At 36.7% G+C, this 27,883-nt stretch overlaps 1 protein-coding gene across 1 annotated transcript in view; it reads left to right on the top strand.

Moving 5' to 3' along the window:
- Window positions 1-27,883, top strand: part of CCSER1 (coiled-coil serine rich protein 1) — a 1,275,856-nt gene that overhangs the window by 336,509 nt on the left and 911,464 nt on the right. Inside the window, exon 5 of the mRNA XM_052642244.1 lies at window positions 15,094-15,301. Coding sequence (XP_052498204.1) covers window positions 15,094-15,301 — 208 coding nt within the window. The remainder of the gene's footprint in view (window positions 1-15,093; window positions 15,302-27,883) is intronic.

The following is a 27,883-nucleotide window of genomic DNA, read 5'->3' as shown; positions in this document are numbered from 1 at the left end:
AGCCAGCTTTTTTACTCTTCTCTTTCATCCTTATCAACAGGCTTTTTAGTTCCTCTTTACTTTCTACCATTAGAGAGGTATCATCTGCATATCTGAAGCTGTTGATACTAGAATTATTATTATTCAGTTATTATTATGCTAATGGTAAACAGTAGCTCCTAAATACTTGAACTTTTTTTGAACATATTTGATCTTTAGTATTTTGCTAAAAATAAAGAGCAATTATACTTTCTAGTGCCCAAATCCATACCTGTGCTTTGTATCACATGGGGCAATCTATTGTAGTACTGGGTTTGCAGGGCAGCTATGTTCTGTTTACTGTGTACTGAGGCTGTAATTGAAACTGACCATCAAGAGGCTGGACTGTGGCCTTGTAACCCATACTGAAAGATTACTCAAAGTTTTCTTAACTGAATTATAATTCAGAGTATATTAATCACAATATATGATATCATTTGCTGGGCTTCCTGGTTGTCTCTAGTGGTAAACAACATGCCTGCCAATGCAGTAGACGAAAGAGATGTGGGTTTTATCCCTGGGTCAGCAAGATCCCCTGGAGAAGGACATGGCAGTCCATTCCAGTATTCTTGCTTGAAGAATCCTATGGACCAAAGAGTTTGGCAGGCTACAGTCCATTCGGTTGCAGAATCAGATACGACTGAAGCAACTTAGCTCACACAGATGTAATATCATAATCTTTGCTATTCTATATCTTAAAAGGTCATATAACAAAATGTAATTACAACTGGTAATCAGAGAAAACAATACTTATTTATCAATACCAGTTCACTAATCTTCAGGTGCTTTCTACTCTTTTCTCATTCTTACTTCACACACAAAGTTGTAACTCTTCAATACTCATGATTCCAAAAGCCACTTAATTAACTTCTAGAATTAGGGTTTGAGAACAGCTTATTGGCTAGAACCTAATTATGTACTTTTCATTTAGTATGAATAATCTTCAAAATAAGTTAGAAACTACACATTGTTTTTAAAAATTGCAGTTTTCCTTATCCAAACATTTGTGTCTCTACAATATCTTTATGCTACATAAAACAGTTCTCCACAAGAACAAGAATCACTTCTTAGGAGGACCTAGATTTAAACCCAGAAGCCATAAACATTCTTATTCCACTTTCTTCTTGTGCAACTACAGTTGACCTTTGAAAATCACAATTTGCACTATGCTGGTCCATCATAGTTCTTTTTTTCCCAAATATGTATAGTTGGTCCTGCGTATCCATGATTCAGGCAACCCAAGATTGCAATAGATTGTCCAAAGTTGGTTGAATCCGGGGATGTGGAACTGATGAACTTGAAAGGCCAACTGTGGAATTTGAGCATATGTGGATTTTGAACTCTCCTGCAGGTACTAAGGGAAAGTGGTACTTGATACCTATATTCATACTCCAAACTTTGTTTTTGTGTTTGTTGCTAAGTTGTGTCTGACTCTTTTGCGACCCCTTGTAATATAGCCCACCAGGCTCTTCTGTCCATGGGATTTCCCAGGCAAGAATACTGGAATGAAGTTGCCATTTCCTTCTTCAGGGGATCTTTCTGACCCAGGGATCAAACCCAAGTCTCCTGCATTGGCAGGCAGAGACTTTACCACTGAGCCACCAGGGAAGCCCATATTCAAACTTGTTTCTATTATTATTGTTATTTCTGTCATCGTTGTTGTTTTAATTCTACTTGATATTTTTCTCTTCTTTCTCTATCTACCCTTAATGTACTGACCACTTTGAATAGTTTTGCCAAAGTAAGGCTCCACTCCAGAGATAAATATGAAAAGTGCTCCTTTGGAAATTTAATATGTAAACCTGTCATTTAGTATTAATAAAGTAGACTTCTTAGCACACAAGTTTAGTGTATGTGAAACTGTCATATGTTAATTTATTCAAAAGTGACTTGGCAATATAAAGTTCACCAAGGGAGTCTCACCTTATTTGGTGTTATTCGCCTTCTTTTGAACCAAAAGCAAGAGAATTTAGTGCAACCTGAGGTAACTTCATGGATTGGAGAGGAGATCCTGGGAGAGAAGTTGCACTAATACAGACTTAAAGAATACATATAAATTAGCCACATTATATCAAGACTCACATACATTTTGGGGAGGAGGAGAATTATGGGGAAAATTATAGCCAGTGAGTGTGGTAAGATACATCTAACCTATTCTGCTATTGCACTACATGTTTTGTGTGTCTTGCAAAGGCTAGCAAGACAACAATATGACACAGTGGGCTGCCGATACACCCCTGGAATTCATTTATTTAAAATAAGTCAGGTAATTTTTATGTACGTGTGAGTGTGTCAGGATATTTGGAAATCTTTGATTTTGTGTTATATGAAAAATCATATTTTTCTAGTTGAAATTGAGTAAACTATCACAATGTTACCTCAAGAATGGAATCTGGAGAATTGCTTGATAAGTTTGATGTAGGTTTTACTAATCTTTCTTAAACTGATAAAGTTTTGTGTTTCTAAACTCAAAGTCAAAATCTCCAACTGTTTTAGCTTTGAAAAGTGTTGGACTTTTATAGTTTCCTTTTTTTTATTATCCTTTTTTTATTTCCTTTTTTATTATCCAGTAATATTAGGTATTGCCTTAATGTCAAGTTACAGCACAATAATTGATTTTCTGTTTGGAAAAACTACTTCCTAGGTTATACTTTCATAGCTAACATTATTACATTTAGATTTCTGATCCTGAATATTTTGAAAGGTAATGGGAATAAAAAATTCTTTTAAAACTATGTGGGTTGTATAACTTTTAGCATATTTTCAGTGCTATATATTACATTATGGTTTTTATTTTAACAGACCCTTGGTGCTATATATGTAAAAAAAAGTGCATTTTATAATGCAAATTGAAGAAATTCTATAGTTTTGTATTTTAAGAAGTTTCTAATGTACTGCAAAATTATTGTAAGCAAGTATACAGTTACATATTTTTTATAAATTTTCTTGTATATTTACAAACCCATTATATGTTCTCTTTGAGTGGTCATAAAAGAATATTGCATACACATTCTTAATATGATAACATTACGTTTTAAATATACTATATGATCATGAAATAGGATACATTTATGGTGGTAGTTTGGTTCTGAAAGATTAATCAAATTCTCTACATGATGTGGATCTGAAGCAAGACCTTGGTACTTTTGCAACTTATCCTGATATTCAAGGGAAAAGGGAAGGCGGAAAGTAGCATTGGGAAAAATTTATTTTCAAAACCACAATTTACATCTCTAAAAATGATGCTTCTCATCTTATTAATTCTGTTATCCTGTAAATATAAAACTCTTATTGTTGAAAATAAATCGATTTTAAAAAAAGAAAAGAGTTTCATAGTAAGGCAGGTCATTAGAGTTTGAGTTTATGACTTTAAAAATGATTATTTTTTTAAAGCAAATGTAAAATAATAAATTACTCAGTGTACTTTTTCACTAAAAGATACGTCAAATTAATTACAATATATAAAGTATACCTAATGTTTGTGTGTGGTTAGTCGCTCAGTCCAGGCTCCTCTGCCCATGGAATTCTCCAGGCAAGAATAGTGGAGTGGGTTGCCATGCCCTCCTTCAGGGGATCTTCTCAACTCAGAGACTGAACCCAAGTCTCCCTCATTGCAGGCAGTTTCTTTCCCTACTGAGTCACAAGAGAAGCCCAAGAATACTGGAGTAAGTAGTCTATCCCTTCTCCAAGAGATCTTCTGGACTCAGGAATCGAACCAGGATTTCCTACATTGCAGGTGGATTCTTTACCAGCTTAGCTACCAGGGAAGCCCATAGATAACTACAAAATATGTATCATAGATAACTATAAAGTATGCCTTTTGTCTAAAATAATATTGATAGAATATTGTCACCAATCAAGACATTAACCAGACTAAAATAATACAGCAAAACTACCATTTTAAAATGATTTTCATCTTTATAAATGAATTTGAAATAATTTAGTAACAATATACTGCAGTGGAATTAACAATTTGAAAAAGTTCTTTGATATCATATTAAGATAATTATTACTCAGAGATCAGATTTTATTTGACTTTAATTTTTTTTCTTCTATAGTTCAACAGTTTCCAAATAAAATCACTTCCATGGAGTGGTGGATGAGAGGCTGGTAAATTTTTCCTGACCCTCAGTATTGAGAAATATAAAATAAGAAAAATGTTGAATACTGGAGTTAATAAATATATCAGAGAATTGATGCCGACTCAATTGGAAAAGACTCTGATGCTAGGAAAAATTGAAGGCAAAAGGAGAAGAGGGTGGCAGAGCATGAGATGTTTGGATAGCATCACCAACTCAATGGACATGAGTTGGAACAAACTCTGGGAGATAGGGAAAGACAAGGAAGCCTAATGTGCTGCAGTCTATGTGGTCACAAATTTTCAGATACAACTTGGCTACTAAACAACAAGGATATGATGAATTACCTAGAAGACTAGACAAAAAGAATTTATATTAAAATCAGTTAGAGGAAGATCAACCCGTTTATGAGATTTTCTGAGTTGAGAATCACTTTTTACAGGATCAGGGGACAATAAATAAAAATTTGATCTTTATCTGTATAAAGTGTTTTTGACAATTCTGTGCCATTAACTTTTTGACAGCTTGAGTGCTCTGGGAAAAGAAGTCAATTACACTATTAATTCAATCATAGCATAATTAAAATGTACAGTATCTACAATTAAATGAATACTTGTAAAGTAAAAAATATATGTGCACAAGCAGATTTTGGTATATATGTATGCATGTACATGGGATTTTAGAAATTTTTTGCATATTCATTTATTTTTATTTTTGACTGTACTGGGTCTTTGTTGCTGCATAGGTGCTACTCTCTAGTTGCAGTATGCCGGCTTCTCATTGCAGTGGCTTCTCTTGTTGTAGAGCATGACTTCTAGGGCGCATGGGCTTAGTTGCCTGGAAGCACATGGAATCTTCCTGAACCACGGATCAAACCCGTATCCCATGCATGATTCTTCATCATCAGACCACCAGGGAAGTCCTGCATGTGGGATTTTTTTTAAACACTAATTTGGGTCACTCTTTGCTGAACATCATTGCACTTTACTCTACATTCATTAATTCTTATTCTTTTTCTTACTGAAATGATCTTTAAACCAGATCTTAAATGACAAATGAAAATAAAAGTAGAGAATGGGAGGGAGAAATGTGAATGATGTTAATGGCAGGGAGAAAAGTTAATGAACAAGTACAATCAACTCAGTCATTTCTTTTTAGGATTAAAATACTTTAAAAGTTTGTATGAAAAGATTTGTACTCATAAGATACATACTTTCTTGAAAATTTTGGAGAAGGAAATTCTAACTGTTCAGAGGAGTAGGGTTCCTTACTATTTAATCTTATTCTGTTAAATTGTAAGCTAATATTTCACTGTTCCATCTTCAGTGAAAATAACTGAATAGATAAATACAAGAATATTTTAAATTGGAACCATATTAAAAGATGATGCAATATGAACAAAAGAGCGTTGGACCAGAAGTCAGGAGACTGAAATTCTACACCTTCTAACTGTGTGACACTTACAAAATTAATCTAGGTTTGAGCTCCCTATATATTAAATAAGAATTTAAATAGATCTATAATTCTTTTTTAGCACTAAATTTGATTATTCTTTTGATTTGAGTATTGGATACAATTGTGCAAGGTTTTGTGGATATATTATTACACAAGAAAAATAAGCACTGTTCCTAACACTAGCCTCAAATATAGCCATTAAACAAATATTTGCTCAATGAATTATATTATCCTATTCAGAGTACATCATGAGAAATGCTGGACTGGAAGAAACACAAGCTGGAATCAAGATTGCTGGGAGAAATATCAATAACCTCAGATATGCAGATGACACCACCCTTGAGGCAGAAAGTGAAGAGGAACTAAAAAGCCTCTTGATGAAAGTGAAAGAGGAGAGTGAAAAAGTTGGCTTAAAGCTCAACATTCAGAGAACGAAGATCATGGCATCTGGTCCCATCACTTCATGGGAAATAGATGGGGAAACAGTGGAAATAGTGTCAGACTTTATTTTTGGGGGCTCCAAAGTCACTGCAGATAGTGATTGCAGCCATGAAATTAAAAGACGCTTTCTCCTTGGAAGGAAAGTTATGACCAACCTAGATAGCATATTAAAAAGCAGAGATATTACTTTGCCAACAAAGGTCCATCTAGTCAAGGCTATGGTTTTTCCTGTGGTCATGTATGGATGTAAGAGTTGGACTGTGAAGAAAGCTGGGTGCTGAAGAATTGATGCTTTTAAACTGTGGTGCTGGAGAAGATTCACGAGTCCCTTGGACTGCAAGGAGATCCAACCAGTCCATCCTAAAGGAGACCAGTCCTGGGTGTTCATTGGAAGGACTGATGCTGAAGCTGAAACTCTAATACTTTGGCCACCTCATGCGAAGAGTTGACTCATTGGAAAAGACTCTGATGCTGGCAGAGATTTGGGGCAGGAGGAGAAGGGGACGACAGAAGATGAGATGGCTGGATGGCATCACTGACTCAATGCACATGAGTTTGGGTGAACTCCAGGAGTTGTTGATAGACAGGGAGGCCTGGCATGCTGTGATTCATGGGGTCACAAAGATTTGGACATGACTGAGTGACTGAACTGAACTGAACTGAACTGTTATTTCTAGGTTTATGTTCTTATTGACATATTTTCTTTAGTAGTAATAATAGTTAGAATGTTTTCAGCTTCAAGAGAAAAACCTAATTCAAAGTTCATTAAACAGTCAAGAAAGGTTATTTTGCCAAACAAGAAATCTATAGATAGTCTCCAGTGTTGATTAATTCTGAGAAATAATGATAATATATGGAGGTGGATTTACTCAGTTTTTTTGTTCTTTGATTTTCCCACAGCCAAGTTTCTTCCTATTTGCAGGGTACACCTATAGTTTCTAGCAATACATCAAGTCAAAACAACGGTGGTCTCCTTCCCATTTCTCTTCTAACCAGAGAGGAAACATTTCCTTGAAGACTTCCACCAGACTCCTATCATTTCTTGGAGCTATAGGAAAGCCAGCATTTGAACAAATTAGAGTGTTTTAGGGGGCTTCCCTGGTGGCTCAGATGGTAAAGAACCCACTTGCAGCACAGGAGACTCAGTTTTGATCCCTGGGTCGGGAAGATCCCCTGGAGAAAGAAATGGCAACCCACTCCAATATTCTTGCCTGGAGAATCCCATGGACAGAAGAGCCCTAGCAGGCTATAGTGCATGGGGTCACAAAAAGTCAGACATGACTGAAGTGGCTTAGCCGACAGGAAGTTTTTTGTTTTTATGTTTGCGTTTGTTTTAAAGAGGCAAGAAGGAGGTATGGATGAATATGAGCAGACAGCCAACAATGTCTGTCAAAACAATGTCAATCAAAAATGATAATTTTTCATTTCTCTGATAAGACTAACTAAGCATTATGTCTGCTGTTTCTTTTAAGACTTTGAACATATTTATCTTAGCTCCTTAAAATCCTTGTTTGCTAATTCTAATATATGGGTCATGTGTGTGTATTCAGTCACATCCGACTCTGCAATCCCATTGACAGTAACCTACCATGCTCCTCTGTCCATGGAATTTTCCAAGCAAGAATACTGGAGCGGGTTTCCATTTAATACTCCAGGGGATCTTCCTGACCCAGGGATCAAACCTATGTCTCCTGAATCTCCTGCATTAGAAGGTGGATATACCACTGTGCCGCCTGTTAAGCCCAATATATGGGTCATCTCAGAGGATCAACAGACTTTTTTCTGCTTCTTTGTGTGTCTATTCATTTTAATATTTGCCATACATTGTGAATGGTATAGTTTTGAGAATATGCATTTTATTGTCTTCCTTTAGAGAAAGAGGGCTTCCCTGGTGGCTCAGAGGTTAAAGCGTCTGCCTGCAATGTGGGAGACCTGGGTTTGATCCCTGGGTCGGGAAGATCCCCTGGAGAAGGAAATGGCGACCCACTCCAGTATTCTTGCCTGGAGAATCCCATGGACGGAGGAGCCTGGAGAGCTACAGTCCACGGGGTCACAAAGAGTCGGACACGACTGAGCGACTTCACTTTCACTTTAGAGAAAGAAGTGTGTTCTACCAGACAGTTAATTTATAAGTAGAACAGATTGATTTTTTGAGTTTTTTTTTTTTTTTAAGTTTGGAACTCTCCCAGCACTGTGAATATTCTATGTCATTGGCAAATGCTCTCCTGTGTCTCCATAGGCATAAAAACTGCAACTTCTGTTTTTACAGATTGCATTCAAGTTCAACACCCTGAAATCATCACAGTGGCAACTTGTATAATTTTGCTCTTTGGCACTTGGACATTTTTCTCTTTTCCTCCTGCACTATATGTTTAAAAATAAATCTGGTTATACTTTATCCAGTATTTCTCTGTATTCAGAACAGGAGGTAGAGTATAGGACAATTTAGGCCAATGTATTCCCAGAGGTCCTCTCAAATTAATTTTATTAACTACATCTGTGATAAGTGCAACAAAGAAAGGCATATCATAGAAAAGAGGAACCTGTGTGTCTTTGAAGTAGAGGGGCGCAGGTACCAAATACAAAGTTTTTCCTGAAGAAGTGATGTATTTTAAGGCGAGATATGAAGGTTGGTAAGCAACACTTTATCATACATATGCAGTTTCTGAGGCAGGATAGAGCTTGGCACATTTCAGGGCAAAAGCTTTATTATTTAAAACTTACAGACTGAGAAAAGCCCATACATCTCAATTTGACTTTATCTAAATGTTGCTTAATTTTCAGTCATTAAGACTTGGTTGCCCTTTAGAAGGAACAAGACAAGTAAAAATATTACTGAGCAAATCTACCAAAGATTCATGAATTTGACGTAGACAGGGTGATGTGTGTATGGATGTGCTCAGTAGAGATTACACTGTCTTTGTTTTCTGTTTGCAGTACTTAGGGTGATTAATGAATCACTGTATCAGGCCTCAGTGTCTTACCCTTTTGTGTGTGTGTGTGTGAAGTTAGGGACCATCTTTTTTTATATAGAACACATTTCTTCAGTTTTCTGAAACAATAATTCAGAGTATTGGCAGACAGAGAGCTACATACGCCAAAGTGCATGAATTGCATTATCTCATGAGCCTTACTAATGCAGGAGTAGGAGAGCCCCTGAACCTTGCTCTACCCTCCTGGTCTTATTATGGATTGTCTGTGCTAGAGGAAACTATGACTTCATATTAGAGACTTTACTCCTTTTCCTATCAGTTATAGGGGTGGATTCTTTTGAGGTGAATATTCCCAGAAACACATGGGTATTTTTGGCACAATCATGGTCTGTTGTTAAAAACCTTGGTTTTCAAAATATTTAATTATTGTAAACCCCAGGCACCGATCAATCAGAAATCCAGTGACTGTGGATGGCTCTGTTGGCCTGTGCAGCTGAGTAGCAGCCCTGCTTAACAGTCTATTTCACTAACTGCCTCAACCTAATGAAGGATGTTTTGATACTGTGGTATTACAGCTCACTATTATTCATGTTGAAACAAAGCATTTCAAAATAAATTGATGTGCTTTTCATATGGGGAGGAATATTAGTTGTTATTTTTTTGGTATCAGTGACTAAGCAGTTAATAATCATGGTGAACCTCTTGAGGTCAGTGACAGAATCCTTTTAATCTCTGAGTTATCAATCACCCGTGCTCTGCTAGACACAATGTGGATGTTTTCCATAATTGTGAAATGATGCCACCGTTCTCCCTCTTGTTGAAATTCAGGAAAGATCCAAACTTTTCAAGTGAAAAACAAATGGCTACTTTTCTAAGTACGCTTCTGCATATAGCCCATTCTTAACTATCTGAAATGGCAGTGATCCGTAGATATATAAAGATTAAACTGTAATCCTTAGATCCTCAGTAATTTCCTGAAATTAAACACATAGAACTTTACACAGGTGTGGTTTCTGAAAACTTTGGTTTCAGAAGCTTTAGTTTCTGAATGGATGGTTTCAATCTTTATTGATGTTTACAACATAATTGAACATAGAGGTTCGAAGAAACAGCAATCTAATTAAAAGGAATTATAAAACTGTTATTTTAATTACTATATTTTAAGAATGCTGGGGAATTTGGCACCATGGGTGGTGGTCCTGCAATACATAACAATTCACCTTCCAGAAAATTTTCTGTGTACAAATGAGAGTTATATGCACAAATGATTACAAAGAGTTATGTTTTATTAACTTTATTATTGCATTCATTTATTCAAATTCAATAATATAGTTATTTACTGAGTCAGCCTAATATGAGTCATACACCAGATGAGTTCACAACTTAAAACCTGATAAATCTTTGAAAATTCTGTGATAACTAAAATAGTATTATACACACTGTGAATTCTCATTTTTGTATTTTATTTTATTCTTATTGATCTAAGACACTAAAATAAAATTTTAAAAAAGTTAAGAATGATTGTATATCTTACTCCAAGTTGCATGTAATTAAAATGAATCAGTCATATCAAGTAAAATTTATTTTTAAAGTGAAAATGTAAGAGATTCTTTGTGGTTACAGGTTTTTTTTTTTTCCAGTTTTCTTTTTGTTCATTTACTTGTTTGTTTTTCACATGAGATGTGGATTCTTGTAGTAACTTAGAGCTCGAGTGCACTGCTTGCATCCAAATCTCAGCTCTGCCAATTGTTTGCTGTGTTGCTATCAGCATGTACCTCAATATGAGTCTCACTGAGACTCAAATCCCTCACTGTCAGGTAAGAATTACAATACCTAAAAGAGTTTTATGAGTACTAAATGGTTTAGCATATATGAAGTCCTTACAGGGCTACCTGAGGTACATTAATTATTTTATGTGTGTGTGTGTGTGTGTGTGTGTGAGTGTGTACACACACACATGGACATCACTAGATGGTCAACACCAAAATTAAGATTGATTATATTCTTTGCAGCCAAACATGGAGAAACTCTATACAGTCAGCAAAAACAAGACCGGAAGCTGACTGTGTTCAGATCATGAACTCCTTATTGCCAAATTCAGACTAAATTGAAGAAAGTAGGGAAAACCACTAGATCATTCAGGTATGATTTAAATCAAATCCCTTATGGTTATACAGTGGAAGTGAGAAGCAGATTTAAGGGACTTGATCTGATAGAGTGCCTGATGAACTATGGACAGAGGTTCATGACATTGTACAGGAGACAGGGATCAAGACCATCCCCATGGGAAAGAAATGCAAAAAAGCAAAATGGCTGTCTGAGGAGGCCTTACAAATAGCTGTGAAAAGAAGAGACGTGAAAAGCAAAGGAGAAAAGGAAAGATATTCCCATTTGAATGCAGTGTTCCAAAGACTAGTAAGGAGAGATAAGAAAGCCTTCCTCAGCAATCAATGCAAAGAAATAGAGGAAAACAACAGAATGGGAAAGACTAGAGATCTCTTCAAGAAAATTAGATACCAAGGGAACATTTCAAGGAAAGATGGGCTCTATAAAGGTCAGAAATGGTATGATCCTAACAGAAGTAGAAGATATTAAGAAGAGGTGGCAAGAATACACAGAAGAACTGTACAAAAAAGATCTTCACAACCAAGATAATCACGATGGTATGATCACTCACCTAGAGCCAGACATCCTGGAATGTGAAGTCAAGTGGGCCTTAGAAAGCATTGCTACGAACAAAACTAGTGGAGGCGATGGAATTCCAGTTGAGCTATTTCAAATCCTGAAAGATAATGCTGTGAAAGTACTGCACTCAATATGCCGGCATATTTAGAAAACTCAACAATGGCCACGGGACTGGAAAAGGTCAGTTTTCATTCCAATCCCAAAGAAAGGCAATGCCAAAGAATGCTCAAACTACCGCAAAGTTGCACTCATCTCACATGCTAGTAAAGTAATGCTCAAAATTCTCCAAGCCAGGCTTCAGTAGTACATGAACCATGAACTTCCAGATGTTCAAGCTGGTTTTAGAAAAGGCAGAGGAACCAGAAATCAAATTGCCAACATCCACTGGATCATCGAAACAGCAAGAGAGTTCGAGAAACACATGTATTTCTGCTTTATTGACTATGCCAAAGCCTTTGACTGTGTGGATCACAGTAAACTGTGGAAAATTCTGAAAGAGATGGGAATACTAGACCACGTGACCTGCCTCTTGAGAAATCTGTATGCAGGTCAGGAAGCAACAGTTAGAACTGGACGTGGAACAACAGACTGGTTCCAAATAGGAAAAGGAGTATGTCAAGGCTGTATATTGTCACCCTGCTTATTTAACTTATATGCAGAGTACATCATGAGAAACCCTGGGGTGGAAGAAACACAAGCTGGAATCAAGATTGCCAGGAGAAATATCAAGAACCTCAGATATGCAGATGACACCACCCTTATGGCAAAAAGTGAAGAGGAACTCAAAAGCCTCTTGATGAAGAAAGAGGAGAGTGAAATAGTTGGCTTAAAACTCAACATTCAGAAAACAAAGATCATGGCATCTGGTCCCATCACTTCATGGCAGATAGATAGGGAAATAGTGGAAACAGTGTCTTTATTTTTTTGGGCTCCAAAATCACTGCAGATGGTGATTGCCGCCATGAAATTAAAAGACGCTTATCTCTTGGAAGGAAAGTTATGACCAACCTAGAGAGCATATTAAAAAGGAGAGATATTACTTTGCTGACAAAGGTCTGTCTAATCAAGGCTATGGTTTTTCCAGTGGTCATGTATGGATGTGAGAGTTGGACTGTGAAGAAAGCTGGGTGCTGAAGAATTGATGCTTTTGAACTGTGGTATTGAAGAAGACTCTTGAGAATCCTGATGACTGCAAGGAGATTCAACCAGTTCATCCTAAAGGAGATCATTCCTGGGTGTTCTTTGGAAGGAGTGATGCTAAAGCTGAAACTCCAATACTTTGGCCACCTCATGCGAAGAGTTCACTCACTGGAAAAGACCCTGATGCTGGGAGGAATTGGGGGCAGGAGGAGAAGGGGACAACAAGGATGAGATGGCTGGATGGCATCACCAACTGATGCACATGAGTTTGAGTGAACTCTGGTAGTTGGTGATGGACAGGAAGGCCTGGTGTGCTGTGAATCATGGGGTCGCAATGTTGCACACAACTGAGCAACTGAACTGACTAACTGATTGACTGACACACACATATATTAGGACTTCCCTGGTGGCTAGTAAGAAAAGTCTTATATACACATTATGTGGTTAGTAGGAAAAGAGTCTTATCCTGCTTATGTACTTAGGTTGATTCACCTCAGGTCAACTTTTTTTGGGTGCAATCTGCAGTACTGTGGGATCTTAGTTTTCCCAGATCAGGGGTCAAACTCATGCCCCATGTGTTGGAAGATGGGTCTTAACCACTGAACTGCCAGGGAAGTCTCTCAGGCTATTTAAATTTGAGAAATTCTCTAGGCCTGTTTACTCACATGGAAAATGAACATACTATGTTTAACTCTTGGTCTTGTTTAGCATTTGAATAAATTAACACACATGAAATGGTTTGCACAGTACTTGGCCTACAGTCAATCCTTAAAAAATCTTCGCTATGACTACTTATTTATTATTTCATTATAAACATAAAGAGGGGGTAGTAATTAATATCTTACCATTTGAAATGACAATTGTAATTAATGAATATACCTGTGAAGACAAGTAAACAATTGTGTGATCCAAAAATGTGTTTTCTTTACTGATTGTGCAATGTTTTATAAATTGAATAATCACATTTGGATAAAATTAACCAAGGAAATTCTGTTTTATTTGCACCTTTACCTGATCTTAGTGGCAAGCTCCAAGGCAACTCTGTTTTTTAATTTAGGTTGCCAAGTGACCTTGTCATTTACTTCAGAGAATAATATACATAAAAGCTTTTGAAATTGAGCAAAAGTCCTAAAGTATTATTTCATAAATTTCCTGAGCTATGAGTTTAACTGTCATTATTGTGTAGGTCCTTGGTTCTAATGAATGGAGATAAATTTAGACAAATCCATTAAAAATGACCATTTTCATAAACTCCTCCTTTCATATATTTTTATATCTGCCTCTTAAACACATGTGAAAACTGTAAATCTTAATATCTTTTCTTTATACACACCTTTAATTAAAGTGTGTGAAAGTATTTTTGAAATGCATAATTTTAAAGTAACTGTTGATTAGCAAGTAGAGCAAAATAAATAGTTTTCCACATATTACTGTACTAAATATTTAATGATTATTTGATAAGCATGCTCATTATATATGGAGTTATACACCTTACATTTACTTCACTATTTTCACATAAAATCTTATGCATACTGCTGCTGCTACTGCTGCTAAGTCGCTTCAGTCGTGTCTGACTCTGTGTGACCCCATAGATGGCCGCCCACCAGGCTCCCCCATCCCTGGGATTCTCCAGGCAAGAATACTGGAGTGGGTTGCCATTTCCTTCTCCAATGCATGAAAGTGAAAAGTCAAAGTGAAGTCGCTCAGTCGTGTCCGACTCTTAGCAACCCCATGGACTGCAGCCTACCAGGCTCCTCCATCCATGGGATTTTCCAGGCAAGAGTACTGGAGTGGGGTGCCATACACCTTACATTTACTTCACTATTCTCACATAAAATCTTATGCATACTTGTCTTTCTTAATCCACAAAATGGCTTAATACACAATTGATTGATTTAGTAATTTAAAATAATAATTACCTAAGGTAATTTATCCCAATATTGCTATCTTAAACTTTTCTTGCCAGATAATTTTTAAACATTATTTTCAGAAAACCCCTACATTAAATTTCACTTTCAGTGATTTCTTTTGGCTTTCAAAATTTTGAAAGGGTTAAGTAAGTGTAAACATTTTGTTATTGTGTGTAAATTGAATTTCAGTTGGAGAAAAAAAAAGCACATTCTGAAACAGTGATTCTCATTGAATCTTACTACTGCTACATATAAAATTGAACCATTTAATAATTTGGACAAAAGGTTTCAAAATTTTCAGACTAATATGAGGAAATAATGAGAGTCACAAGGAATTTTTTCCAGCTCACTCCTAACATTGATCAGTGGCTTGGTAAATACTGCTCTGAATATGCTACATAGTAATTTTTGTTCTTTTTTTTTTCCCCTTAGGAACCTTTCCCTGAAATTAGCAAAAGACATTGATCAGGAAGCCAGATATTCCCATATCAGGGGAGTGCCTAGCAGTCCATCTGCAGATTGGCCCCTGCCAAGTGTGGAAGAAAATGGAGGCATAGATTCTCTGCCATTCAGACTGATGTTACAGGACTGCACGGCCGTCAAGACATTATTATTAAAGATGAAGAGAGTTCTTCAAGAGGTAATGATCTGCTGTAAGATTGATATTTTTACTGCTGGTAGATAGTGATGTCTGTAGACCTGGTTAATCTCTCCTCTTTCAATAATTAACTGCATAATGCAGGGCAGGGGTCAACTATTCTCTTGGAACTTAGCCTTTCTCATATGTCAAATGAAGTGTTTGTAGTTCTGTTTTATAAGGTACTCTTCAACTCAAAGATTCTAAGATTCTGCAGAGAGACTGAAAAGAGAATAAACTGATACCTAGTCTTGGGAAGGTTGGATAAAGAAAAATGGGCATCAGCTATCATTATGTTTGCTGCTGCTAAGTTGCTTCAGTCGTGTCCGACTATGAACGACCCCATAGACGGCAGCCCACCAGGCTCCCTGATCCCTGGGATTCTCCAGGCAAGAATGCTGGAGTGGGTTGCCATTTCCTTCTCCAATGCATGAAAGTGAAAAGTGAAAGTGACGTCGCTCAGTCGTGTCCGACTCTTTGTGACCCCATGGACTGCAGCCTACCAGGCTCCTCCATCCATGGGATTTTCCAGGCAAGAGTACTGGAGTGGGGTGCCATTGCCTTCTCTGATCGTTATGTTTATATATTATTAAAAGCTGTTTAGAGACCTTTCAACAGGATTTCACTCTGATGATATAGAGATGTTGTATGATGCCATAAAACTAGTTTATTTAGGCATTTTTTTTCAAATAACAATTAATCTAATAAAATCAATCTTAATGTTTGACTGATTTTGCCCTTTGAATACAGCTGCCCTCTTGCAGCCTATGCTCAATTAGATAATGAACTAGTTAGTAAAATAGTCGGGGAAGTCTTTGATCTTTACATCCAAGAATCAACCACTATTTAGGATTCAACTATGTTATGGTTTTATTTTTATAATTAAAAGTTATTTTCTTTAGAAGATTTCTATAAAAATGTATACAATATTATTTCAAAGATGTGAAATGAAAGGACCAAAATTTTAATAACTTTCCTCTAGTTGGTAGAATTCAGAACAACAGTCTGAGATTTCTGACTCCCAGTGTGACTTTTTATTATATCCCATTATTATTTAATTTCTTTCCCATTATTTTTAAAATATATTAATAAATACTGTGAAAACAGAGAAATGTAACTGTTTAGTATGGCTGGTGTTGTGGCTCCTTACAATGATGACCAGGTTGTACTCTCTTTGCTAACAATGACAATAATAATAACACTAGCAGCTACCACTAGAGGCCAGAATTGAATCAAGGAAAGAAAGGAACTTAAGAGAAATGATTGTTACACACTACGGGGGACATCCAGTCATGTACTTATGTTAGCTATTAAAGTAAATACTGGAAGAAATCTCTGCATTCTGTACCAGCTTATACTACCAGGGTAGTCTTTGTGTCTGGAATCTATGCAGTTGTGTTTAGAAGTGGCGTGTTAAGCAGTTAAGCACAGACATTAAAAAGGTTAAATTATATATATTTATAATTTAAAAAAATGTATTTTTAAAAGGTAATTAGTACTCAAAGCTCTACATTTCCAACTAACTTTACTATATTTTCCGTTGAATTACACTTGTGAGCTTATTTACATATTTACATCTATTGAATCTTTATGAGGAAATAGTATATAATAGTGCTGTACATATTTCCCAATTGTAGATTTATTTAAGTCACTTTGGTAGCTTGAAATCAGCCATAAGGGAGTGTTATGCTACAGAAATTGGCATATACTACAAGGTAGGGATTTTTAATTTGTGTGTGTGTGTGTGTGTTCAGTTGTTCGGTCATTTCCAATTCTTTGTGAACCCATAGACTCCTCTTTTCATGGAATTTTCCAGGCAAAAATACTATAGTGGGTTTCCATTTCCTTCTCCAAGGGATCTTTCCCACTCAGGGATTGAACTTGTGTCTCCTGCTTCTCCTGCATTGAAGGCAGAAGCTTTACCTCTGTGCCACCAGGGAAGCCCTAAATTTTGGTGAGCTGCTGTTAAATATTTACCAGCACACCACTATATGTATGACTATACCGTTTCTGTATTGACAGCGTGTTTTTTCTGCTCTACTCCAGGCTCCCTGACCATTTGCTCGACATATAGCCTGAACCTCTTTGTTTTTTGTTTTTTTTTAATTTTTATTTTTACTTTATTTTACTTTACAGTACTGTATTGGTTTTGCATACATTGACATGAATACACAATGGGTGTACATGCGATCCCAAATATGAGCCCCCCTCCCTCTTCCCTCCCCATAACATCTCTCTGGGTCATCACTGTGCACCAGCATCCTGTATGCTGCATCGGACATAGACTGGCGATTCGTTTCTTACATGATAGTATACATGTTTCAATGCCATTCTCCCAAATCATCCCACCCTCTCCCTCTCCCTCTGAGTCCAAAAGTCCGCTCTACACATCTGTGTCTCTTTTGCTGTCTCACATACGGGGTCATCATTGCCATCTTTCTAAATTCCATATATATGTGTTAGTATACTGTATTGGTGTTTTTCTTTCTGGCTTACTTCACTCTGTATAATCAGCTCCAGTTTCATCCATCTCATTAGAACTGATTCAAATGTATTCCTTTTAATGGCTGAGTAATACTCCATTGTGTATATGTACCATTGCTTTCTTATCCATTCATCTGCTGATGGACATCTAGGTTGTTTCCATGTCCTGGCTATTATAAACAGTGCTGCAGTGAACATTGGGGTACACGTGTCTCTTTCAATTTTGGTTTCCTCGGTGTGTATGCCCAGCAGTGGGGTTGCTGGGTCATAAGGCACTTCTATTTGCAATTTTTTAAGGAATCTCCACACTGTTCTCCATAGTGGCTGTACTAGTTTGCATTCCCACCAACAGTGTAGGAGGGTTCCCTTTTCTCCACACCCTCTCCAGCATTTATTGCTTGCAGATTTTTGGATCGCAGCCATTCTGACTGGTGTGAAGTGGTACCTCATTGTGGTTTTGATTTGCATTTCTCTGATAATGAGTGATGTTGAGCCTCTTTTCATGTGTTTGTTAGCCATCCGTATGTCTTCTTTGGAGAAATGTCTATTTAGTTCTTTGGCCCATTTTTTGATTGGGTCGTTTATTTTTCTGGAATTGAGCTGCAGGACTTGCTTGTATATTTCTGAGATTAGTTGTTTGTCAGTTGCTTCATTTGCTATTATTTTCTCCCATTCAGAAGGCTGTCTTTTCACTTTGCTGATATTTTCCTTTGTTGTGCAGAAGCTTTTAATTTTAATTAGATCCCATTTGTTTATTTTTGCTTTTATTTCCAGTATTCTGGGAGGTGGATCATAGAGGATCCTACTGTGATTTATGTTGGAGAGTGTTTTGCCTATGTTCTCCTCTAGGAGTTTTATAGTTTCTGGTCTTACATTTAGATCTTTAATCCATTTTGAGTTTATTTTTGTGTGTGGTGTTAGAAAGTGATCTAGTTTCATTCTTTTACAAGTGGTTGACCAGTTTTCCCAGCACCACTTGTTAAAGAGATTGTCTTTACTCCATTGTATATTCTTGCCTCCTTTGTCAAAGATAAGATGTCCATATGTGTGTGGATTTATCTCTGGGCTTTCTGTTTTGTTACATTGATCTATATTTCTGTCTTTGTGCCAGTACCATACTGTCTTGATGACTATGGCTTTGTAGTAGAGCCTGAAGTCAGGCAAGTTGATTCCTCCAGTTCCATTCTTCTTTCTCAAGACTGCTTTGGCTATTGGAGGTTTTTTGTATTTCCATACGAATCTTGAAATTATTTGTTCTAGTTCTGTGAATAATATCACTGGTAGCTTGATAGGGATTGCATTGAATCTGTAGATTGCTTTGGGTAGTATACTCCTTTTCACTATATTGATTCTTCCAATCCACGAACATGGTATATTTCTCCATCTCTTAGTGTCCTCTTTGATTTCTTTCATCTGTGTTTTATAGTTTTCTATATATAGGTCTTTAGTTTCTTTAGGTAGATATATTCCTAAGTATTTTATTCTTTTCGTTGCAATGGTGAATGGAATTGTTTCTTTAATTTCTTTTTCTACTTTCTCATTATTAGTGTATAGCATGCAAGGGATTTCTGTGTGTTGATTTTATATCCTGCAACTTTACTATATTCATTGATTAGCTCTAGTAATTTTCTGCTGGAGTCTTTAGGGTTTTCCATGTAGAGGATCATGTCATCTGCAAACAGTGAGAGTTTTACTTCTTCTTTTCCAATTTGGATTCCTTTTATTTATTTTTCTGCTCTGATTGCTGTGGCCAAAACTTCCAGAACTATATTGAACAGTAGCGGTGAAAGTGGGCTCCCTTGTCTTGTTCCTGACTTTAGGGGAAATGCTTTCAATTTTTCACCATTGAGAATAATGTTTTCTGTGGGTTTGTCATATATAGCTTTTATTATGTTGAGGTATGTTCCTTCTATTCCTGCTTTCTGGAGAGTTTTTATCATAAATGGATGTTGAATTTTGTCAAAGGCCTTCTGTGCATCTATTGAGATAATCATATGGCTTTTATTTTTCAATTTGTTAATGTGGTGAATTACATTGATTGATTTGTGGATATTGAAGAATCCTTGCATCCCTGGGATAAAGCCCACTTGGTCATGGTGTATGATCTTTTTAATGTGTTATTGGATTCTGATTGCTAGAATTTTGTTGAGAATTTTTGCATCTATGTTCATCAGTGATATTGGCCTGTAGTTTTCTTTTTTTGTAGCATCTTTGTCAGATTTTGGTATTAGGGTGATGGTTGCCTCATTGAATGAGTTTGGAAGTTCATCTTCCTCTGCAGTTTTCTGGAAGAGTTTGAGTAGGATAAGTGTTAGCTCTTCTTGAAATTTTTGGTAGAATTCAGCTGTGAAGCCGTCTGGGCCTGGGCTTTTGTTTGCTGGAAGATTTCTGATTACAGTTTCACTTTCCGTGCTTGTGATGGGTCTGTTAAGATTTTCTATTTCTTCCTGGTTCAGTTTTGGAAAATTGTACTTTTCTAAGAATTTGTCCATTTCTTCCACGTTGTCCATTTTATTGGCATATAATTGCTGATAGTAGTCTCTTATGGTCCTTTGTATTTCTGTGTTGTCTGTTGTGATCTCTCCATTTTCATTTCTAATTTTATTGATTTGATTTTTCTCTCTTTGTTTCTTGATGAGTCTGGCTAATGGTTTGTCAATTTTATTTATCCTTTCAAAGAAACTGCTTTTGGCTTTGTTGATTTTTGCTATGGTCTCTTTTGTTTCTTTTGCATTTATTTCTGCCCTAATTTTTAAGATTTCTTTCCTTCTACTAACCCTGGGATTCTCCATTTCTTCCTTTTCTAGTTGCTTTAGGTGTAGAGTTAGGTTATTTCTTTGACTTTTTTCTTGTTTCTTGACGTATGCGTGTATTACTATGAACTTTCCTCTTAGCACTGCTTTTACAGTGTCCCACAGGTTTTGGGTTGTTTTATTTTCATTTTCATTTGTTTCTATGCATATTTTGATTTCTTTTTTGATTTCTTCTGTGATTTGTTGGTTATTCAGAAGTGTGTTTTTCAGTCTCCGTATGTTAGAATTTTTAATAGTTTTTCTCCTGTAATTGAGATCTAATCTTAATGCATTATGGTCAGAAAAGATGCTTGGAATGATTTCGATTTTTTTAAATTTATGAAGGTTAGATTTATGGCCCAGGATGTGATCTACCCTGGAGAAGGTTCCGTGAGCACTTGAGAAAAAGGTGAAATTCTTTGTTTTGGGGTGAAATGTCTGATAGATATCAATTAGGTCTAACTGGTCTATTGTATCATTTAAAGATGGTGTTTCTTTGTTAATTTTCTGTTTAGTTGATCTGTCCATAGGTGTGAGTGGGGTATTAAAGCCTCCCACTATTATTCTGTTATTATTAATTTCCCCTTTCATACTTGTTAGCATTTGTCTTACATATTGCGGTGCTCCTATATTGGGTGCATATATATTTATAATTGTTATATCTTCTTGGATTGATCCTTTGATCATTATGTAGTGGCCTTCTTTGTCTCTTTTCACAGCCTTTGTTTTAAAGTCTATTTTATCGGATTGAGTATTGCCACTCCTGCTTTCTTTTGGTCTCTGTTTGCATGGAATATCTTTTTCCAGCCCTTCACTTTCAGTCTGTATGTGTCCCTTGTTTTGAGGTGGGTCTCTTATAAGCAGCATATATAGGGGTCTTGTTTTTGTATCCATTCAGCCAGTCTTTGCCTTTTGGTTGGGGCATTCAACCCGTTTATGTTTAACGTAATTATTGATAAGTATGATCCCGTTATCGTTTACTTTATTGTTTTGGGTTTGGGTTTATACACTTTTTTTGTGTTTCCTGTCTAGAGAATATCCTTTAGTGTTTGTTGGAGAGCTGGCGTGGTGGTGTTCAATTCTCTCATCTTTTGCTTGTCTGTAAAGCTTTTGATTTCTCCTTCGTATTTGAATGAGATCCTTGCTGGGTACAGGAATCTGGGCTGTAGGTTATTTTCTTTCATCACTTTAAGTTAATGTCTTGCCATTCCCTCCTGGCCTGAAGAGTTTCTATTGAAAGATCAGCTGTTATCCTTATGGGAATCCCCTTGTGTGTTATTTGTTGTTTTTCCCTTGCTGCGTTTAATATTTGTTCTTTGTGTTTGATCTTTGTTAATTTGATTAATATGTGTCTTGGGGTGTTTCGCCTTGGGTTTATCCTATTTGGAAGTCTCCGTGTTTCTTGGACTTGGGTGATTATTTCCTTCCCCGTTTTAGGGAAGTTTTCAACTATTATCTCCTCAAGGATTTTCTCATGGTCTTTCTTTTTGTCTTCTTCTTCTGGGACTGCTATAATTCGAATGTTGGAGCATTTCATATTGTCCTGGAGGTCTCTGAGATTGTCCTCATTTCTTTTAATTCGTTTTTCTTGTTTCCTCTCTGATTCATTTATATTTACCATTCTGTCTTCTATTTCACTGATATTATCTTCTCCCTCCATTATTCTACTGTTTGTTGCCTCCAGAGTGTTTCTGATCTCATTTATTGCATTATTCATTATATATTGACTCTTTTTTATTTATTCTAGGTCGTTGTTAAACCTTTCTTGCATCTTTTCAATCCTTGTCTCTAGGCTATTTATCTGTGATTCCATTTTGATTTCAAGATTTTGGATCATTTTCACTATCAATATTCGGAATTCTTTCTCAGGTAGATTCCCTAGCTCTTCCTCTTTTGTTTGGTTTGTTGGGCACTTCTCCTGTTCCGTTACCTGCTGAGTATTCCTCTGTCTCTTCATCTTGGTTATATTGCTGCGTTTGGTGTGGCTTTTCTATATTCTGGGAATTTGTGGAGGTCTCTTTATTACGGAGCTTCCTCACTGTGGGTGGGGTTGTATCAGTGGCCTGTCAAGGTTTCCTGGTTAAGGGAGGCTTGTGTTGGAGTTCTGGTGGGTGGAGCTGGGTTTCTTCTCTCTGGAGTGCAATGGAGTGACCAGTAATGGGTTATGAGACGTCAGTAGTTTTGGAGTAACTTTGAGCTGTCTGTATATTGAAGCTCAGGGGTGTGTTCCTGTGTTTCTGGAGAATTTGCATGATATGTCTTGCTCTGGAACTTGTTGGCCCTTGGGTGGAGCTTGGTTTCAATGTAGGTATGGAGGCATTTGATGAGCTCCTATTGCTTAATGTTCCCGGGATTCAGGAATTCTCTGATGTTCTCAGGCTTTGGACTTAAGCCTCCTGCTTCTGATTTTCAGTTTTATTTTTACAGTAGCCTCTAGACTTCTCCATCTATACAGCACTGATAATAAAACATCTAGGTTAAAGATGAAAATTTTCTCCACATTGAGGGACACTCAGAGAGGTTCACTGAGTTACATGAAGAAGAGAAGAGGGAGGGGGTAGTTAGAGGTGACTGGAATGAGATGCGGTGAGATGAAATGACGAGAGAGCAAGCAAGCCAATAATCACTTCCTTATGTTCACTCCACAGTCTGGGCTGCTCAGAGGTATTCATGGAGTTAGTTATACAGGGAAGAGGAGAGGGAGGAAGTATACAGAGGTGGCCAGGAGGATAAAAGAGGGAAATGAAAAGTAGAGAGACAGATCCAGCCAGTTACCAGTTCCTTAGGTGTTCTCCACCGTCTGGAACACACAGAGATTCACAGAGTTGGATAGAGAAGAGAGGGGGGAGGGAAGAGACAGAGGCCACCTGGTGGAGAAAAAGGAGAGTCCAAAGGAGGAGAGAGTGGTCAAGCCAGTAATCTTGCTCTCAGGTAAAATTGGATAGTGAAGTTTTGGTTTTTCAATGTACAAAATTGAGAACAAAAACCAAAAAGCAAAGATTAAAAATCTAGAGTAGAGGTTGGATTTTCAAAAATACAATGTTAAAGAAAAGAAGAAGAAGGAAAAAAGAAAAAAAAAACAAAACAAGAAAACAAAAAAAAGCAAAGCCATAAGAATTATTAAAAAACACCAACAGCAACCACACAAAGACTATATATGGTGTTTGCTTTAAAAAATAGTCTTTTTTTTTTTGAAAAGTAATGGTAGATTATAGAAATAAAAATTAGAGGAGAAATAGAGGACTTAACAATTTTAAAACATTAGGGAGAAAAAAAAAAGAAGAAGAAAAAGAAAAGAAGAAAAAAACAACCCCATAACAGCATCAATAAAAAAGAAAAAAAAAAGAATGATCATAAAAATAGTAAAGATATATCTGGCCCTTTCTCTGGTGTTGTGGGCAGTGTGGGGTCACTTCCAAGGCGGTTCTCTCTGTTTAACTTCTTCTGTTTGCTGGTCTCTTCAGTGTCTGATTTCCATCTTGACACAGGGGGGACGGTGGTGGACACTTGTTTGGTTACGCTGTGGGGAGGGAGGGATGCTGCAAACAAATAACACTGTCATGTGCACGCAGCGTCTCAGCCCCGCTGGGCCTGTCCCTGCTCGCGGCGCACAAACCACTCCGGCTCTCCATTGCTCAGCAGGGAACCGTCTGAGGCCAGCCCTAGGCTGCGTGCACCTCCCCAGTCTAAGCCGCTCAGGTTCGGCACTCAGGTGGCCCTCAGAGGCGCAGATTCAGTTGGGATTGCGTTTTGTGCCCTTCCCAGGTCCAAGTAGCTCAGGAGTTTGGCGAGCGCGGTTGCTGCGACTTGTTGCCTTTCCTGTCTCTGCTGCTCAGTTTTCTGGGTGTACCACTGGTGCCCCTTGTAAGGCAGATGGTGACTGTCCAGCACCCCCAGAAGTCTTAGCAAAGAAGCCTGCTTGCAGTTTGGTCGGTAAAGTCTCTCCAGGGCTGCGATTGCCCCTTTCCAGCCCTTATGGCTCTGGCTGCCTATCCCCGGCGTGGGATGGTCTGCAGCCGGCTATTTCCATTCTGTCCTTTGTTCTGTGCGCAGTCCTGGCAGTGTCTTATGTTCGACCTTTTCGCGTGGTAGCTATCCCACAGTCTGGTTTGCCAGCCCAAGTTAGTTTGCTGTAGTCACGAGTAGGGTGTTCTGGCCCAATTCTTACAAAGCACTACAGCCCGCGCCTCCTGCGCCTCCCTGCCCTGCACCCACTTGTTAGTGGCTGATGCAGGCGTCTGTGCTGCTTTTCCGCTGGGGGAGTTACTGTTGGGCTTGTAATCTGTTGGTTTTAATTATTTATTTATTTTTCCTTCCTGTAATGTTGCCCTCTGTGCTTCCAAGGCTCACCTCAGACTCGGCAGGGAGAGTGTTTCCTGGTGTTTGGAAACCTCTCTTCTTAAAATTCCCTTCCCAGGATGGAGCTCCCGCCCCACCTCCTTTGTCTCTTTTTTCGTCTTTTATATTTTTTCCTACCTGTTTTTGAAGACAATGATCTGCTTTTCTGGGTGCCTGATGTCCTCTGCCAGCATTCAGAAGTTGTTTTGTGGCGTTTGCTCAGCGTTGAAATGTTCTTTTGAGGAATTTGTGAGGGAGAAAGTGGTCTTCCCGTCCTATTCCTCTGCCATCTTAGGACCCCCCCCCGAACCTCTTTGAACAAGGCATACTTAATAACTACTGTTATACTAAAAGATATTAATCTCAAAATCTGTAACATTCAAGTATTCAGTTTTCTACCTCTCTCTTTGGTCTGGATTTTAATTTTAAAAAATCAATACAAGTGAAAGGTAAGTAAAAAAAGAAAGCTGACAAGAAGAGTCAAGGGGCTTTCTTAGGGTACTTAATTTTATAATTTAAAAATATGCAATGATATTCACTATAAAGTCAATATTCAGAATATAATGAGATTGTTTTCTTTACTTCTGTTTTTCTTCATAAAAGAATATTTGAAAAAACTGAAGAGAATTGATATTAAAAATTGATGTAAAATGAGCAATAATTATATCTGTTTATTAAACCTATTCAGAAATCAGGGAGTCCTTACTCTTTATTGTCAGCAAGAAAAGCAATATTATTGCATGATTAGCATTGACATCTGTTCTAGTAAAAAGATATTCATAATAGATGTCTGTAAAGAAAACTGAGATATTCTCTAAGCCAGGAATTTTTAAAGGGTAATTTACATTTCATTGAATTTAAGTTTAATTCCAACTAATCATTTTAGATTAATAATACCTTTTTACTATAGACAAATAGTTTATTTCTATTGAACTATTTGTATGGTGCTTACTCAAACATGTATATAGATAATTTTTAACTTAAAATATCCCAATTATTTTATTTTTTAAGATAAAAAAGTGATTAATGAGTTTAGTATGTTAGACTAGGAACTGCTCCTATGTGATATTTTTCTTAATGCTCCTCTGTTGACATCTTAGATTTTAATTCTAAGACAGGTCAGATGTGCATCATCTGACATTTGTCTCACACTACCTATTTAATTAACTCCCTCCTTTGGAGATCATTTGCTATTACAACCCCGAACATCAGTGCCTTCAGATAAAATGGAATAAAAGAAAAGAAGACTCGCTTTAGGCCCTAAGAAATTCTATTTTTTTTTCTTTAGTATTAATGATTTTTTTTTTAGTTTCTCTCTTATAACAAGGAAGAACCGTATAATTTTTTTCTTCCTTTTTTGTTATATTTTTTCACATAATCCCATTACTTGTAATAAAATAAAATCTTTAATACAGTTATCTACAGGAATAGTTTTTGTTCTGATATTTCCTTTCAGTTTGGGCTTCCCTCTTGGCTAAGACAATAAAGAATCCACCTGCAGTGTGGGAGACCTGGGTTGGATCCTGGCTCTGGAAGATTCCCTGGAGAAGGGCATGGCAAAGGACTCCAGTATTGTTGTCAGGATAATTCCATTGACACAGGAGCTTGGCAGTCTACAGTCCATGGGATCACAAAGAGTCCAACACGACTAAGTGACTGACACTTTCACTTTAACACTTTCCATTTATTCTTTTGTTTTTGTTGTTCTCTTGTTATAAAATTTATTTGTACTGTATGGTTACTGGCCAAGAAAACTAATTGGAAGGGATTTTAGGTGCAATGTGTAATTTTTAATAAGAAAACAATTGGTAAGAATGTTTATGGGCCTTCCCTGGCTGTTTAGTGGTGAAAATGCACTTTCACTGAAGATGCTGCAGGATCAAAACCTGTCAGAGAACTAAGATCCAACATTCCACGCAGCCAAAAATAAGTAAATAAACAAAGTAAGAATGATTATCCAAGGGTGTTTGCAATGCCCCTCCACCTAACACCATGGGCTTTTTAGTTTAACAAATGAATATTGGGAATGTGTTTAACAAATTTCCTGAATCATATAGGACATTTCTTTAAAGTTAGATGAGTGTTAAACAAATTTTTAAAAAAATGTTGATATGATCAGACAAATCTAACAGTAAGATTAAATTAGTGAAAATCAGTGAATTATTTGTTTAAAAATCAGTGTAATTTACAAGCTTGTTTAGTTGACATGAACATTTGGTTTGCCAATGAAGAGCTCTTACCTATTTTCCCTTTTTTTCTCAATTATCTAGTAATTCAAACTAATTTATTATCTTTTAGAAATAATAATGGGAAACTTTCAAGGATAATTTTAAGCATGGACTTCTTATATTTTTTGTTTTTTAAATATGATATATAAATGCATAACAAAATTTGGAATGTTTTGAACTTCAACATAAATTGTTCAGTGGGATTTTTTTAAAGAATTTTTTGTTTTAGCACATTTTGTTGAAATGATTTCAAAGGTTACAACAGCAATTTTGTAAACTGACATTTTTCTATCAGAAAATCCCAAAGGAAATGAAAAGCCTATAGAATAGGAACAGTGACAATGGATAATTAAAGGAGAAAGTCACTGTGGAGAGTCATAAAGTAAGAAAAGTCACTAAAAGCAAGCAATTATCCATGTAAATCTAGGTGACAGCCTAATAATTTGACTGCTTTTTATCTTTTGAAAATAAAATTATAAGTTTCTGTTACTTGCTTTATTTTTATTTTACTTAAACAAAAATTTGTTTAAGATGTAAACTGGAAAAAAGGTAGACCATGAAAACTACAAATGCAAGAAAATGAGAGTGACAGTACCCGTCAGGCAGATATAAAGATATCAGTAGAATCAGTGCTATATTTCATAATGATAAACAGTCATTTCATCAGGAAGACATGACAGTCATACCCGTGGAGGTCCTATTTATGTAACTTGTAAACATGTGTTGCAAAATTTGACAGAAGT

This window comes from Budorcas taxicolor, chromosome 6 (genome assembly GCF_023091745.1).
Source record: "Budorcas taxicolor isolate Tak-1 chromosome 6, Takin1.1, whole genome shotgun sequence".
In the NCBI taxonomy this organism is placed as follows: Eukaryota; Metazoa; Chordata; class Mammalia; order Artiodactyla; family Bovidae; genus Budorcas; species Budorcas taxicolor.
Note: the sequence above shows the minus strand (reverse complement) of the source record. Positions and strands in the feature narration are given on the sequence as shown.